This window comes from Peromyscus californicus, unplaced genomic scaffold (genome assembly GCF_007827085.1).
Source record: "Peromyscus californicus insignis strain IS unplaced genomic scaffold, ASM782708v3 Scaffold_10__1_contigs__length_136768540, whole genome shotgun sequence".
In the NCBI taxonomy this organism is placed as follows: Eukaryota; Metazoa; Chordata; class Mammalia; order Rodentia; family Cricetidae; genus Peromyscus; species Peromyscus californicus.
In genome coordinates, this window is record NW_026294391.1 from 113,072,830 (window position 1) to 113,090,669 (window position 17,840).

Sequence of the window (17,840 nt, forward strand, 5' to 3'; positions counted from 1 at the left end):
AGCCAAACATATTCTTCTCTTCTGAATGTTAAATTTGACGTTAGCTACTCCACATTGTTTCAAGTGCAGAACTGTGCTCCTGGTAGCATCCACACAAAGACCTCAGGGGCCTTTGTGAATGATTAGAGTCCAGATGACCTCTCTTCTCTGTTGTTCTCTGCAAGAGCCTGAGGCAAGGTGCTTATCATTTCTGCTATCTCCATTTCAAAGAGATGAAGAAGGCTTACTGAAATCACACAGTTACACATCTGCATAGAAAAAAGACTGATACCCTACTATGTAAAATATGTGTGCTCCATTTTTCCTGCCTGAAGATTTTTGCCTCCTTAAATCAGAAAACTGGTATTTAGTCTGCTAACGAACCCATCTGAGCAGGGACTAGTTGCCTCGCAGCTGAAAGCATGAACAAAATTTCCTCAAAGATTCGCATTTATTGAACGTCTACTGTGCCCCAGGTTAAGCACTAATAAATCAACATACGTACTTTGCCTTCACAGAATTAACAGACCTCATTCTGAGATCCCCCCACAAAGAACGACTGCCTTCCTTTGTGTCCCTTTGTAGTGCTCAGATGCCACATACCTTGCCAATGTTTCTGAACCGTTCCCATTGTTCATCCCTCCTGTTCACAGAAGACTGCTTCCTCAAGCCAGGTTCCCCTACCAGCTGCGGACCACTATCTTTACCATCATTCCCTGCACTCATGACAGCTAACAGAGTGGCTCTAAAAAGACGGGCCTTAAAGAATGGATAAAGTGATCAAATTTACAGGCTCGTCGCCCCATCCAAAGCTTGCTTCTACTACTTGACTAGATAGAGACACTTTTAGTGCTAGGAAGTGAACACAGGGCTAGACATGCGTCTGGCAAGCATTCTACCACTGAGCTACATTCCTAGTACTTTTTTTTGAGCTGAGTTTTAGGCAAGATCTTGACAATTTGCCTAGTCTGCCCTTGAACTGTCGCTGTGTTCCCAGGCAGGCCTTGAACTTGTGATATTTCTTCTTTAGCCTCCCAAGCAGCTGGAATTAGAGGCATGACTAGTCTGCAACCATGAGCACGCTGCTTCTGCGCTCCTCCCAGCTGCTCAGCTGTGAAGTGGGAGTGTTGCTACCACCCATTCCATTGCAGATTTCAGTAGGGGACGCGTGTAGAATTCCTAGTCTAATACCTGGAACACAATAAACATTCTTTTAACACATACTAGCTATTATCATTATAATTTAGGTTGGAGAAGAGTTCGGGGGTCATTGTGGGCTAGTGGACAATGGGCTGATGTTTAGGGGCAGGTAACTGGAACATCTGCAGAGCACATGACTTTGCTATAAGCAGCTTTACCACTTTAGGAGGAACTCCTATCCTGAGGCTTATGTAGAAAAAGACTTTATACTGCAACAGTTCTTAAATTTATTATTTGTAAATGAACAGGTAAAAATTACACGTATTTATCATGCGCAACATGACATTTAAAATATGTATACACCGTGGAATGATTAATTAGAGCTAATTAACATATGCATTACCTCACATATTTATCATTGGGACAGCTTTTTTAAATGAAGTTTCCCTTGCTGTTTTGGTTCTGGTTTTTGGCCTTATTCCAAAGCAATATGTGCTTATTAAAAAATCAAGGTATTAGGCATGAGGATGCATGATGGTACACACTTTTAGTTTCAACTATTTAGGAAGTCCCAACTGCTTGGGAGGCTCACCTGAGTTTTAGGATTCCAGATCAGTCCTGGCAATATAGTAAGTTATTATCTCAAAAAAATGGATAAACAAATAAATCTGGGATGAACTGGGCATGCTAATATACATCTGGAGTCTCAGCATTTGGGATGTGGGGACAGGAGCATCAAGAGTTCAGCCTTGGTTATATAGTAAGTTCATTGAGCTTAATTAAAGGTAACCTGGGATAGATGAGACCCTGTCTCAAAAAAAATGAAAAAAGTAAATAGAAAAAAAAGAAGAAGAAATTACACACTCATAATCTCATAAATCAGCCAATCTAATGACCTTATAATAAAGCTTTTTAAATAATTCTTGATGTATGTCACCTAATTCTTTAGCGACACTTCTTAAAAGCTTAGCACTGCATCATAAATGCCGCCCATGTAAGCTGTCTTCTCCTCTTAGCGACTGCAAACAAAATTAAGATGAATATCTTTGCACAAAAAGAAGTACACACATCTGTATACACAACCTTAACTATTCCTTTAGGATAGATTTTTTTTCTTCCAGAAATTCAATTTCCTCAGCTAATTTTAAGGCAGTTTTGGTTGTTGTTGTTGTTATTGGTTGTTTCAGTATTGCTTGAGACACAGAGCTAAATAAAATTGACACATTTTAGAAAAGATTTTTAAGTGCTGAACTCCAAATACAAGTTGCAAAAAGAAGACATGACAGCGAGCGACTTTGCTGCTTGTGAAACAGTGACGGGATGTTCTGAGGCCAAACTGGGCAGCTCTGCCGTCAGTACATTGCCCTTCGCTCCTGACTTGTCTTTCCGTGTATTTGTGTGACCTTGGGCTCAAATGTAACCTTGCTGAACGTTCCCTTCTTCATATGAAATGCCTGCCTTGTCTTCGGCTTCTCTCTCCTGTCTCCGCTCTCAGCACTCTTTCCTCACCATTCAGATGCAGCCAGCCTGGTGGACACTTACCACCTACCCCCACTTCCTCCTTTGTCTCTGGACCATCTTCAACTCTGCGCCCTCAGCCCCCAACTCTCCAGCACATGCCTAAATAATTAGCACTGGTCATTTAGGGCTCAGGTCAGACACAGCTTCCTCCAGAAAGTCCCATGTGACCATCTCTAAGGTGCCAGGGAAAAAAGCCTATTTTGGTAGATTCCACACAATGTACATTTTAATTCTTCCACCGGTCTATTAAGTCCTTCACTGCCACTGCAGTGCCTGGAATTAGTAAGGACTCCTAAGTTCTTGTTAAATGAATGACAAATGGATGAAGGAGTATAATCATTCCTGTCTCCCAAACTTACTAAGTACTGATTGTGTGAAGTGGGACCTCCAGGAAGGTAAGGAAATGGTATCTCATAGCTTTGAAGGCAGTTGACAGTAACTTTGTGACAAGACTTTTCAATCACTTCAAACATCCTGAGTGTGGAGTTCTGCAGAACCTTTGTCTTTCCCTAAGTCTGCTGAAAGGTGAATTTCAACATCATAAAAGGAATCTCTGAGGACAAAGGGCTGCTTGTTCAAGACAGCTAAGCCCTACGATTAGCGGTGAGGCGCCATGCCTAAATGCTTCCAGGGCCTGGGGTCAGCTCATTCTAGACAAAATCCATTTTCTGGCCCCACACCTTGGACCCAGAAGACAGGGAGGAAGTTGGGGAGAGAGGAAAAGGGGGAATCAAGAAAACTGACCTGCAAAGAGACTCCGGTGGTGGTGGGGGCAGGGGCGATAGCTGCTGTGTTAAGAACTAGACAAGCTACGCATCAGCCAGTTCCACAGCCTGCAGAAGTTCTCCTTCAAATGTCTGACACTTGGCAGGTTTCCTCAGTGCTTCAGCCTCCCTCCAGCAGATCTTATCCGAAGCACTTGGCCCTCGGGGCCCATGGACCAAGTCTGTACTACCTAGCTCCTGGGGTACAGACAAACTCTGAAGGCCAGATCTCTTAGTGGTAGAGATGCTCTAGCCAAATGATTTCCAGCTCTGTCAGTCAGGCACAAAGCTGCTGAGTGACACCAAGTATCACAAAGGCTAGCACGGCTCTCTGGCACTTGGCTGGCAGGCTTCAGGCCCTTGCTAGGAAGGAGCTGGGCCACTCCTGTTACCCCCAGTTAGTCCTGCCCCCAGGGCCATACCCTTCTGACCTCAAGACATTGGACTCCCCTCAGTCACTTTGAAAACTTTCTTTCTCTATGTGGCAGTTGTCAACTTCATTGTCTTAAAGGACAAGTTGAAACTAGATTCTAAGATGGTGATGTGTTTGTGTTCCTGACAGGTCAGACAATGAGGCAAATACAGGACAGCGGTCCCTGGAGAAGAGAGAAATGCATATAGAATTCATTGGAATCTTGCTTGTTGGCAACAGAGTGCTTGGCAAAGATTGGGGGCGCCTCAGCTAGGACTCCTCAGCACCAGGATGGCAGGAACCCTGTGCTATGATGAAAGCTGAGAGGATGCTGTGGAGGCTCACAAAGTTTTCCTAGCCAGATCTGAGCTTGCTTTACCCATCAGGGCTGCATTAGAGGATTGCTTGACCATGTGCATGGTTACAAGGCGATTGGAAGGGTCTGCACTTGGCTGAGCTAGGGGGAGGTCTTTTGTTCTACCCCTTGGCATTCCTATAAAAGGCCTTTTTAGAAGAGACAGAAGGGGCTGGTAGATAAGGATCCAGGCCCTCCCGAGGTTATCCTGTGTTCTATCTGTTTCTCTCTTTTCTGTCCTTCTATCTAAATATTTCTCACTTCACACTCCTCAAGAGTACCCTGGAGGAAACGTGACAGGGGGCCTCACACAGAGAAATGGGTAGACTCCCACAGGGTGGCAAGGCCTCAGCTAGCTGAAACTCTTTACCGAGGTTCCCACGAGTGCAGACTTGAAGAAACTTCCATCACCCACCAGACTCCAAAGCCAGTTCCCCTGTCCTCCCCCCACAAAGCTCCCTTCAGATCTTCTTGGGACTGGTTCCCTCTCCCCTTTCAGTTGTGGAGAGTGAGGCGGCTAGGGAGGAGCCAGCTGCAGGCCAGGCCTCTCCTCTGAGCTCTGGCAGGAAAGCAGCCTGGCAGCCAGGTGACAGTAGAAGAAGGGCCTCCAGTGGAGGGGGGCTGGGCGGTTGGTGGGATGAGCAACACCCAAACCACACTTGGCCTGCTGGCTGCTTGACAGATAGAATACAAGCGTTTTCTTTCTTTTTCAGTTCAATTTATTTTCCAAATCAACCAACCTTAGGCTGTGAGGGACAGAGAAAACTCAATTCAAACAAAAGCGTTCACTGGGCAGCATTGGCCCCTGTAATGACAAATAAATCCCTGGCAAAGACATTGCTAATATTGTCGAGGCTGGGGCTTGATGATTCCTGGCTGATTTTCTGTGACCTGACCTTCCAAGTTCCTTCCTTTGGCCTTCTTTGCACAAGTCAGGGAGGTAGTAAGCTACTCCAGTCCGTCTGTTTTTCTGTCTACAAAACCTTGGTTTTGAGGACCCAATATGGAGAAGTCTGCACGGATCTGCAGGGCAGATTACAAATTTCTGAAAACTCAGGAAGCTTCACTGCTCACACTGCAATTCCAGAGAAAGCCTAAATACACAAAGCAGCCAAAGTCAATAGTCTGTGACTTGAGTCCTGGTTCACCTATGAAGCAGCAGTGGGATCTTGGGAAACTTAACCTCTGTATACAACCATTTCCATGCCTGCACAATGGACAGGAACCTAACATTTTTGACCTCAATGTCTTGGGCTATTGTTGCTTGAATGTAAGTCTCAGGATGTCTGTTCAACATTTAAACTTGGATGGGCCAGTGAAATGGTTTAGTGGGTAAAAACACTTGCCACCAAGCGTGATGACCTGGGTTCAATCTCCAGGAGCAATATGGTGGAAAGAGAGAACTGACACCCTCAAGTTATCATCTGACCACTGCACATGTATCACAGTACATGTTCATACACACACACACACACACACACACACACACACACACACACACACACACACACAACACACAAAAGTAATAAGTAAAAATGTAATAATAAATTACATTCAGTCATATCCATGGGCCTCAGTGTAGACCTAGCGGTTCTGCTTTCTTATATGTTAATTTGTAACAACTCTTTGAGTGGGTACTAATAATATTCCCTTTTATAGATGAGACTAAACCTGAGTCACAGATAAGTTATAGAACTACACTACATAATGACACTTGTTTATTTGATTTGTGTGAGAATTATGTAAGACGGAGCATGCAAAACATATCTAGACTATACTGTTGATCAACACTATCTATAACCATTATTCAGCAATATTGTTGCTATTATTGACTGGGTTAGCATTACTATAAATTGTGACCATGAAGTAATTTACAATGTGGGCAAGTATAAAGGGTTTGCCTGCTTCCATCTACTTCCTCAAAGAAAACTCTGCATTATTTCAGGTAATACTAGACAGTTATTATTGACCCTTGTAGGATTAATGACCAAAATCCCATGGGAAGGGCAGGGCAGGGCAAATTAACCACTCCCTGAAAGCCCCAGAGGAAGTAAAGAGCTAGGGGAACGCAGCTTTGCTCGATGGAGGTGATTGACAAGCTCAAGGATTCTAAAAAGAAATCCACTTTCCAGGAGAGAGGAAAAGAGGTGTGGGAACCCACTCCCTCACTCAGTTCTTGTGTGGGCCCTTTGGCTGATCATAGATACCCAATCAACACACTAGCCGATTAACTACATAATACTCCAGAGTTTTGTTAATTTTACATGTACATGGAAATCTTCACCACAGTGAATTCTGAAGAAATGATCACAGCACAAAACACCCATACTATTTCAACAAAAAACAAAGAAGTTGTGAAGTAATAACGTCACAGTTTGGTATCTGGACTAGGGTAGTAAATTCTAGGGCCATCCATACAGAGATACACAGCAGATGGATATGGTCACTATTGGAACTAAACAGGTAAGTTAATAAACCAAGCAGGTGCTAATGTCCTCACTTTTTGAGATTGATAGACTTCCCAATTCTCCATCACCTTCAGAAGAAAGATCAGACTTCATATAGTCTACTTCAGGTAGACTATATTCTACTTCAGGTAGACTATATTGCCTGAACAATGTCATCAGTATTGAACCTTGATTTTTCAGCCAATCTTCCTTTCAACTCCACCCATCAAACTGACCTGCTGTGGGATATTCTGTATGGCAAATGTGTTGCTAATTAGTCAATAAATAAAACACTGATTGGCCATTGGCTAGGCAGGAAGTGTAGGGGGGACAAGGAGGAGAATAAAGCTGGGAAGTGGAAGGCTGAGTCAGAGAGACACTGCCAGCCGCCATGATGAGAAACAGCATGTGAAGATGCTGGTAAGCCACGAGCCATGTGGCAAGGTATAGATTAATGGAAATGGATTAATTTAAGCTGTAAGAACAGTTAGCAAGAAGCCTGCCATGGCCATACAGTTTGTAACCAATATAAGTCTCTGTGTTTACTTGGTCGGGTCTGAGCAGCTGTGGGACTAGCAGGTGAGAGAGATTTGCCCTGACTGTGGGCCAGGCAGGAAAACTCTAGCTACACTGACCCTTTCCTTCTGTGAAAAGAGCGTGTTCTGTTCTCTTTTGCATGTCCATCTTCATATTTTCTTTTGCAGATATCACCATTACCCCTTCCTTCTAAGCTCACACTTATTACTCTCTTAGTGTCCTCCTACTCAACAACCTAAATAGCTTATTCTTCGGGGGAAATTTCCTGATTTTTTTAAGTCTGTTGTGATTCACAGTTGTGATTCAGCTGAGATTCAGATAAGCTCCTCAAGGCCCCACAACTTGTAAGTGCAGATTCCAATTTATCCTGGTTTATCAGACTTAAGATAAACATTATCACATTTACGTTAGTCCTCACAACAACTCAAGATCAAAGAGGATATGTGACTGGCCTAAGACTACAAGTTTTGTAGCCTAAAATCCAGGTGCATTTTATTATACCAGAGCAATCCTTGTCCCCAGAGTTGGAAAAACATAGCCTTGTAATGTGGGAAAAGAGGTTATCCAATTCACTATTGACCAAATTACAAAAGTTCCCTCACCACTACAAATTGAAAAAGAAATTCCTCGACCAGTAGCTATAAAGTAAATTCCACTACTGAATAGAAAAAAAATCACTGGGCAGTTCTTTGATTTTCCATTTGCCTTAGATAATGCTCAGTCCAGATACTGCCTACCCTTTGTCTTTGTTAGCAAAGGAGACCTAGTGACCTTTGCTGTGGGCTTTCCAGGGTATCAGATGAGCTGATTAACAATTTTCTCTTACTGTGTAATCACTGGATGGTCAGCAAGATCACCTAGAAATCAGATAAACATAAAAGCAGAGATATTTCAACCTCTTGTTTGGATTTTAGTGTCTAGAAACTATCAAGTGAAATGTGGTTTTGAAGATCTAGAAACAATAGCTTCAATGAAGACAGGAATGCAATGGAGGAGAGGAGTGTGTAGACGTCAGACCGATTGTGTGATGGGATAACTATTTTATAAAACACCCCATCTAAACCTAAGTGGAGCAAACAATTGTAGTTATAAGGAAGTTGCGCTATAGAGACACTCATCAGTCCTACTGGTGTGTATATGCGAAGTGTATTGGGGATTCATAGTCAATGTCAAAATCAAACCTCTAACAGTCCAGGAAAGTTTAGCTTGAGTCATACCATTTTTTTCTTTTTTTTCCAGTCCTTTTGTTGAAGAAGCAAAATTGAATTTACACTAAAACTTGTAATCACTTTTTGAACCATATGATATTACTGTAAATCTCCTCTCACCCCCTCACTCTCATCATCCAAAATGCCACCCTTGATCTTCTAAGGATGATCCTAGGGTTGATGCCAGAATTTGACAATGATCAATTTTATGGAATATGTATGGGGACTTGAAAAACAAAATGAGATTCTCACTCCATGTTCCTCCTAGGATCATACTTTAGCAGATACATTCTAACAGTGCTGAAGTTCTCTGCCTTGCCCACACTTCCCTAAACACGCTTGAAAAATCACAGTGGAAAAGGCCAAGTAATATTTTCAGATGCTTCATCTGTAAAATCAACACACATTGCCTTAGAGCAAAGAAACTTCAAACAAACAGGATGTCCCTGGAGCCAGATGTTCTTCCTAATAATTTAACTAAAGGGATTAACAAGTTAAAGACAGAATAGGACAAACGCACATTAATCACATCAACAATTCAACAGGAGGAAAAGGAGTCTCACCCAGGTCAAGTTAGTGCCCAGCTAGCATGGCTGAGTCTAAAGTATGCCCTTGCTTAAAAGAACTTTACTTACCCCTGTGGTAGAGTCAGTTGTGCCCAGAACAGGATCTGGATTTACGAGATCATCAATAATAATTTTTAACTAAATAGTCAGATTAATGAATGAATAATTAATATGTCGATAATAGGGCTTTGGTAGCTATAGATGCCTTACCAAGCTATTAAATATTAGAGCTGCATATTTATTTCCTCAGACCTGACTTTCCAACATCATTTTGCCTTCTCAGTGTTTAATTAGAAGACCCCAGTGTACATAATCTCACTGTAAGTGATGAGCTTGGCATTGAGGATTTATTTATTTCAGTTCTTGTGGAATGTTAACAAATCAGGCTTCTCAATCTAGAGGCCTGAGACAGATCCAGAATGTTGAGACTATCATAAAGATAATACCACTGGAGTTTGGATAAATGGTTCTGAATTTTTATTAACCTTTCTTGGATGATGTTATTCTACCTGATAATATGTCCTTTTTATATTTATCCTGGTGTACGTGCTATACAATTGACACAGATGCCTAACTAGCCACTATTTTAGCTTGTATAATAAATTATTTTCTTTAATCTTATCTTTAAAGGACAGTCTTCCCTGGGAAAGATTCAAACTTCCTCAGATTTCAGTTTGCTATCAGAATCCCTGTCACATGGCTTTCTTCAGCTACGAATAAGCTCTCTTAATTATAATCCCATGCATTGCTTTAACCTGTTAAAATATGAGTGCTAATATAAGAGAACTTTTTTCAAGTTGCTTTTCTGTTTGTTGTTTTGGGCCAGGATCTCATGCATCTGAGGCCAGCCTCAAACTCAACATGTAGCTGATGCTGACCTATAATCACAGCACTTTGGAGGTCATAGGACTGTACCTTTTCGGTTGCTCTTATGCATCCAAATCAGTGAACAAATTTCCATTATGGTGTCCCTGACTTCTAGTGACTGCCTTGTTGCATACTTCTTCCATGGGTAAGGAAAGAAGCACTTGTTAATGGTTTACAAAAACCACAAATGTCCACTGCATGCAAAATTATATATCCTTTGGGGACAAACAAAATAATGTTCGTGAGCAATGTTTCAGGCCTAGATAGCTACTGGCAGATGAGTTTTCTAAATCCAACTGCAAAAGGAAGAGTGGGAGGATCTGGATTCAAAACCCTCACTCTGTACTTACACACTACGTTGTGAAAGTGTTTAAGCTATCTAGCGGTTCTGCACCCCCGACCCTGTTATCATTATCATCATCATCTCCACCGCCACCACCGCCGCTGCCACCGCCACCGCTGCCACCGCCACCACCACCACCGCCACCGCCACCGCCACCGCCACCACCGCCGCCCCCCGCCACCACCACCACCATCAATACTCTGTGTACTGTTGGTAAGGAGACACGTCATGTCAGATGGCCAGATGCTAAGTCAAGTTCCATTCCCTCACAACAAAGCTGCTTATAGCACTGCAGCCTGTGCTGCTGTTACCACTCAGGAAGGCACCATGATTGCTACGCATGATGCAGCCTTCCACAGAGTAAAAGGGATCGGATGCTTTGACACCCGAATTGCTAGGTATCAAATCTCTCCCATTATCTTTCCAAGGATCACAATGTGTTGCAGCTGGAAAGAGACAATCTGACTTGAAGCCAAATCGGGCTGGCTTCAAGCTGCTGGAATTGGCTCCTAGGGAGGTGGATTCTGTGCAGCTACAGTGCCCTGCTCCCCACTCCCCATATAATTGGATCTGAATTAGAACTGCACATTCATAAAACTCTACTGTCACTTTTTGTCAAAGATTTCTCTTTGAGATGCCTGAAGTATCTATTAAAAATTTAGCCTAAAGCAGTATCTTTTGAATACAGCTCAGTAATTTGGATTCTGGAGCACTGTACCAGTCCACCACCAGCTAGCAAATGGACAAATTACTCAAAAGACACTTTCCATCCCTCAAATATACTTCCAAGAAAGAATAGGAAATGCCCCATAACTCTAATGGAATCCATTTGCTACAAAACAAATCATTCAGGTCCGTGGAACTCGAAATGCCTTTTGCACATAAAACTGAAAGGAAGAGACAGCAAAATAGCAGCCGGAGCCAGAAAGTCATCACCAACAAAACACATGATTCAAATCAAAATCAAATTCCCATTGGAAAAAGTGGGCTACCCTCACACCACACATCACGGCTGAGCTTAGAGTGGTTGTCAGTTTATGTGTAAAAGGAAAAAAATACACACAACATTTTTGTATGAATTTCATGGAAAATGAACTGTTTGTTCCTTGTTAGTAGCTTATGTAAATATCACAGGAAACAGCGCTTTGGCTTCCAATAAAAAGAAAAGTAGAACATTTCACAATGCTCATACATAAATCCTGACATCAAATTGCACATATCTTAGGGTGTTGGAGCTTGAGCACTAGATGATGTGCTTAATACATTTGTTCTTTCTTGAAGAGATGAGGTATAATTGTATGCAATCATCCTGTAGCTAGGAATTATGTTAAGAACTCTGAACTATAAGTACTAAATCAAACTAAATCGTCTCTTATACTATTTTTCTCCTTCATTCATGTCATTGATGCCTGAAGTTCTCATTAGAACTGTAACTCTACTCCCCATAACCCATAGGTTTTCCTCAGAAAAGGAAGGCAGCTTTCCCCTCTCATTTCCCTCAGAACCTACTCAGACTCACAGATAAATAATTTCAATGAACAATAATGCCTTATTGGGTAGTAGAACTAAGTCGTTGCTGCCTTTTCACAAATATTTGGAGTATTTTTCAAATCTGTTTTCAATGTCCCTTGAGAAAAGAGAGCATGTTCTAGAAGAAAGGTTAATGGGAAAACATGAGCCACATCATGACATTAAATACAGACTTCTTTTCCAAATCTAAAAACCACAGTCCTCCTTCATTCGGTTCTAAAGAAGACATAACATCCCTGGCTAATGGGCTGTCCACAAATGACCATTATTGAATGAATAATAAAGGAATAATAGCGACGTGATTTCCACTTACATCAACCACAAAAATCTTCTGGGAATCATCCAAAAACTGCACTTTTAAATGGAGCATCCTCGGCGAGGCCGCTGGGCTGCAAGCAGATTCAGAATGCTGTGGGTGCTGTGACAGGAAGGGGCTTTCCTCAGGAATCTCACTCTCAGCTGGATGCTGAGCACTCGGGTGCCCCCACCCCCAGCCAGACATCCCTACTTTCAGCTGGGCCACTTCTATTAGCTTGAAGTAAAGCACACCCAAGGGCGTTTGCACTGCTGAGTGCTGGGGATCAATTGCATCCAGGCAGTCTCCTCTTTGGTCCACAGGAAATCCAACTGGACCTTAAACTCACTGCCTTTCTGCAGAGAAAAAGAAAACAGCAAGGAAACAGTTGTGGTTCTGCTTTCTTCAAAAGAGAGCGATTTGGAAACACTTGATGCGGCTTGGAGAACCTGAGAATACCGGTTCTCAGAAGCAGAGAGATTAGAGTTAGTCTCATTTTATACTAGAGGGTCCACGGCTGAGCTAAGAAGCCGCACGAGCTATGCTTTACATTTTAAAAATACATCTTCTCTTGATTATTTTTGAATTCACCTGATTTACAAATGAAAACTGATATCCGTATCCTTAGATATCCTTTATCCATATATGCTTTCAATTGTTTTGAACATCCATAACTTAGAGATGAAAACCATACAGCCAAGAAAATATAGAAAGCTTCATTTCTATCCTGCCTGCTTCATTCTATGCCACATACCCCTCTCAATAATCAAACCAATCCGTTTCTTTTCTTTTGCAGTTGTTTTATATTCAGTGCTTATACAAATACCATGCAAGCCAATCCAAATGTATTTCTCCTATGTAGACACCAGGCTATTATTATGCTGTTCGCTCCTTGTCTTTCTTACCTCATAGTCCATAGATCTCCATCCGCAGTGCCTACAGAGCTTCCTCCTTTCTTCACACAGTGACATTCTGTATTGTGTAGACAAACCACTGTGTACTTGACTGCTCTGAAATCCTTCTTTCTGCCTCAACAGGGCTGAAATAAACATTGCCATACATGTCATTTCCCATGATTGTAGATCTGTCTCTCTAACAGATCTCCAGAAGTGGGGTTGCTTATCAAAAGTAATGTCATGCTAATTTTGCTCATCATTTCTAGGTTTCCTTTCATAAGGGTGGTTGTTGTCTGAATTGTCACCCAAAATGTGAATAATTCTGAAACTCTGGGGATAGGATTGGTCCAAAAGAGATTGTGAGAGGTCATTAAATTCAATTGAGGTTATTGAGGTGAATTCTGACCCAGGCCCAGAGAAGAGAATAGATAGATAATACACCAAGAATTCAAGATATGGGGAGGAGGAGACAGGCACCTAGAATCCTTGGGAAGTCGTCTCACATGTCCTGGATACACCTTGAGCTCACATTTCTACCTCTGATTCAGGAGAAAATGAATTTCTGTTATATCCATCACCTCATTTCTAGTCCTTCGTTCTGGAAGCACAACAAATAGAGCAGTGCTTGTATGATTCATAGTCCTCACAGCAATGGAGGGGTGCAATGGTTTGTCCACAGTCTGGACAAAAATGTGTGATGGTCAAAGTGGGAGGTGACAAGAAAAGCAATCTCAGCACAACCCTGAACTTCAGTTAATTCGAATTAAAATCTCTAAAGAGCATGTCAATTCAGCCTGGCAATGGTGGCGCACGCCTTTAATCCCAGCACTCAGGAAGCAGAGGCAGGTGGATCTCTGTGAGTTTGAGGACAGACAGGGCTACACAGAGATATCCTGTCTCAAAAAAAAAAAATCACACACTGGATGAGAGTTCTATCATGACAGTCAGGGTGTTTGGCACTGGACCTGCCTCAGCTGAGTCTACTGGGCTGGACTGACTCCCCAGGGGAGACCTTGACTTGGAGGAGGTGGAAATGGGGGGTGGATTGGGGGGCATGGCTGGGGGTGGGAGGAGGGAGGACAGGGGAATCTGTGGCTGATATGTGAAATTAAGTTAATTATAAAATAAAAATATTTAAAAAAATCATGTCAATTCCTTCTAGGGGTGTGACCAATCTGCCCTTTAAAATATCTTAACTTTATTCTCTTTTTTTCCTCCATTTCTAGAAATATTTGTTTTGTAAGTTAACGAATGTGTGGCCAGTTATAGAGTGCCTGTCTAACATATGTGGACTTCTGGGTTTGATCCCCAGCACAGCAAAATAAGTAAATGAGAAAACCAGCAAACAAACCAATAAATACAAAAGTCAATGAAGTCACAAACATTTCATATGTCATTGGCATCAATTACAAACATTTTCATCCATTTGTCCTCTGTTAATTTTGTTTATATTGTGTGTCTTGTGAGAAACTTCTTGTTTTTGTATTATTAAATTTCTCAATTATTTTAAAAATAGTCTCTGGATTTTATAATTATGTTTTATTTAGTGTGTGTGTGTGTGTGTGTGTGTGTGTGTGTGTGTGTGTGTTTGTGTGTGTGTATGCATATGTGTGTAAGAGATAGAGAGAACTACAGTGAGGGTGTGGAGGTCAGAGGACCAGCAATGGGAGTCAGTTCTCTCTTTCCACCATTCGGATTCTGGAGATCAAACTTGGGTCATCAGGTTTGGTGACAATCACTTTTATGCACAGAGCCATTTTACTGGCCGCTCTGGACTGTGTGCAATAGTTTAAATCACTTTCCTCACCTCAAAGTTTGATTTTGGAAATTGTCTTAGTTAGGGTTTCTACTGCTGTGATGAAACACCATGACCAAAAGGCAAGTTGGGGAGGAAAGGGTTTATTTGGCTTACACTTCAATATTGCTGTTTATCACTGAAGGAAGTCAGGACACGAACTCAAACAGGGCAGGGACCTGGAGGCAGGAGCTGATGCAGAGGCCATGGGGGGATGCTGCTTACTGGCTTGTTCCCCTGGCTTGCTCAGTCTGCTTTCTTATAGAACCCAGGACCAGCAGCTCCAGGATGGCACCACCCACCATGGCCTGGGCCCTCCCCCATTGATCACTAAGTGAGAAAATGCCTCACAGCTGGATCTCATGGAGGCATTTCCTCAGCTGAGGCTCCTTCCTCTCTGATGACTCTAGCTTGTGTCAAGTTGGCACACAAAGCCAGCCAGTACAACTGACCCCTTGTCAACTTGTCACACAAACACATCACTGTTAAGCCACAACCCTTCCTTTCTTAGTCATCCTTAAGATCTCACATTACAAACATAAACTTCAGAAGTCCCACAGTCTTCACAAATTCAAACATATTAAAAATTCAGTCCCTTTAAAATAGCCAATCTCTTTTAAAATCCAAAATCTTTAAAAATTTAGTCTCTCAACTGCGGGCCCCAGTAAAATACTTACTTACTTCAAGAGGGAAAAATCAGAGCACAGTCACAATCAAATCAAAGCAGAACCAAATTCCAACTGTCCAAAGGCTGGGATCCACAAACGATCTTCTGAACTCCTCCAACGTCACTTCTCCGGCTCTACCCTCTGCAGCGCACACAGCCAAGATCAGCAACAGCAATGAAGTGGAGCCAGCTAGAGCCTTGAAGTCGAGCTGTGTGCTCCAGCTGGCTCCACTCCATTACTCTTGCTGATCTTGGTGGTCATCCCATGGTACTGGCATCTCCAAAATGCTGGGGTCTTCTGCGGCAGCTGGGCTGCACTTCACCAATAGCCTCTCATAGGCTCTCTTCATGGTGCCAAGCCTCAACTTCTTTGCATGACCCCTTCAGTCCTGAGCCTTCAACTGCCACTGAGGCTGCACCTTCACCAATGACCTTTCACAGTGCCAAGCCTCAGCTGCTCTCCTTGACCCCTTCATGCCTTCAAAACCAGCACCACCTGGGTGATTCCTACACTCTACCAAATCCAGCTGCCAGCACAAGGTACAATCTTGGCCACCTCTGGAACACAGCTTCTCTGTGCTTTCATGAAGTATTTCCCAGAAGAGTTACAAGCCTCCATATTCTGCACTGTTCTCAACATTCTTATCTTCCAAGTTCCTAAAGAACATCCAACTGAGTTCTTAACACTCAATGGTTCTTCTAGCCCAAAGTTCTGAAGTCCTTCCACAAACCTCCCCCAAACATGATCAGGTCTGTCACACAAATACCCTACTCCTGGTACCAATTTGTCTTAGGGTTTCTATTACTGTGACAAAACACCATGACCAAAAAGTAAGTTTGGGAGGAAAGGACTTCTTTGGCTTACACTTCAACATTGCTGTTCATCATTGAAGGACGTCAAGGATAGGAAATCAAACAGGGCAGGATCCTGGAGGCAGGAGCTGATGCAGAAGCCATGGAGATAATCCTGCTTTACTGGCTTGCTTCTCCTGGCTTGATCAGCCTGCTTTCTTATAGAACCCAGGACCAGCAGCCCAGGGATTTCACCACCCTCCATGGCCTGGGCCCTCCCCCATTGATCACTAATTGAGAAAATGCCTTACAGCTGGTTCTGATGGAGGCATTTCCTCAACTGAGGTTCCTTCTTCTCTGATGATTCTAGCTTATGCCAAGTTGACACACAAAACCATCCAATTCAGCAATTAAATTGTTTTCTTTTAATTCAAATCTTTGATCTATTTGGGTTTTGTCCTGATGTATGGTGTGATGTGTGAATTTAACTTTTTCCAAATGACTACCAAGTTTTTCAGACATTATTAATCAGAAAGTTCATTTCTACTTCTATTGATTTGGGAAGCTGTATTTAGCAAACACAAAAATCTGTACTTTGGTCTATTTGAAGTTTTTATTGTCTTCCATCCATTCACAAATCTCCTGGTTTAGTTTTTGGGGCTCTAGAGTATCTGAGTGAGATTAATATCTGGTGAGATTATGGCATGCTCCCTTATTTTCTTTTACACAATTCTCTTGTTTTATTCCTGTTTACTTATTTTTTGTACACTATAACCTTATCCAGTTTCAGGCAATAAATATTGTGTATAGTGTTAGGATTATAATTTTGCTTAAGGATAATTGATATCTTTATGATGATGAGTGGCAGGCTATGTTTTTCTACTTGTTCAGACCTACTGTTTAAATTTGTTGTATTTATTGCTGTGTTGTATGAGCACACATGTTGAACTCAGAGGACAAATTCCAGCGGTCAATTCTCTCCTTCCACTGTAGGTTCGGGGAGTCAAACTCAGGTCATCAGGTCTTTGTCTACTGAACCATCTTGCCAGCCTCTTGCTGAGGTCTTAGTTTATTTCCTTCTTTCCTAAAATGTTGTATCCAATACATATTTTTATAAATAAAGAAGAGCAAAGAATTAGTCTCCAAGGATGAGCCCCCTTGGGATCCAGTACGAAGTCCTAAAAACATACACACACAAGTAGACAGACTCAGCAGGTTGTACATTTATTTGTACATCTTTATTTTTTTTTAAGAAAAAGAGGATATGATTTGAGGGCATACTTAGGAGGGCAGGAAGGAGGGGGATAGTATATTATTTTAATTAAAAATATTTCTCATGTAAGCTTTACATATTTGGTATACATCACACAAATATAAATATATATATATCATCTTTTTTGCTGTTTTTGTGAGATGATGGTCTTCTCTGCCATTAATCTTCTGATTAATAGCTGTATGTATATGTGAAAAGAATCTAATTTGCCTATCTATTTTATATCTTGGGTTTGTAGTAGTTTTTCATGTGACATATGTATTTTCAGGTCTAATGCCATTCTATTATTTTAAGTAGAAATGTTTGATCTCTTCCTTTCTAATTTTTGTAACACTATTCTTTTCTTTTGTCTAATTTGTTTGGCAACGGTCCCAATGAGATGTTAAACAATAATGACAATAGCAAGCCTCTTGTTTTCTTCTCTCCTGACTTGTGTGGGAAATCTCCCAGTGC

At 41.9% G+C, this 17,840-nt stretch overlaps 1 protein-coding gene across 2 annotated transcripts in view; it reads right to left on the reverse strand.

Annotated features, from left to right (window-relative positions):
* Frmd7 (FERM domain containing 7) overlaps positions 1-12,301 on the reverse strand; it is a 41,809-nt gene extending 29,508 nt beyond the window's left edge. For both annotated transcript variants that reach the window (XM_052739407.1, XM_052739399.1), the window contains exon 1: positions 11,983-12,301. In XM_052739407.1, the coding sequence (XP_052595367.1) occupies positions 11,983-12,171 (189 nt within the window). In that variant the 5' untranslated portion in view covers positions 12,172-12,301. The remainder of the gene's footprint in view (positions 1-11,982) is intronic.
* Positions 12,302-17,840: the final 5,539 nt, after the last annotated feature.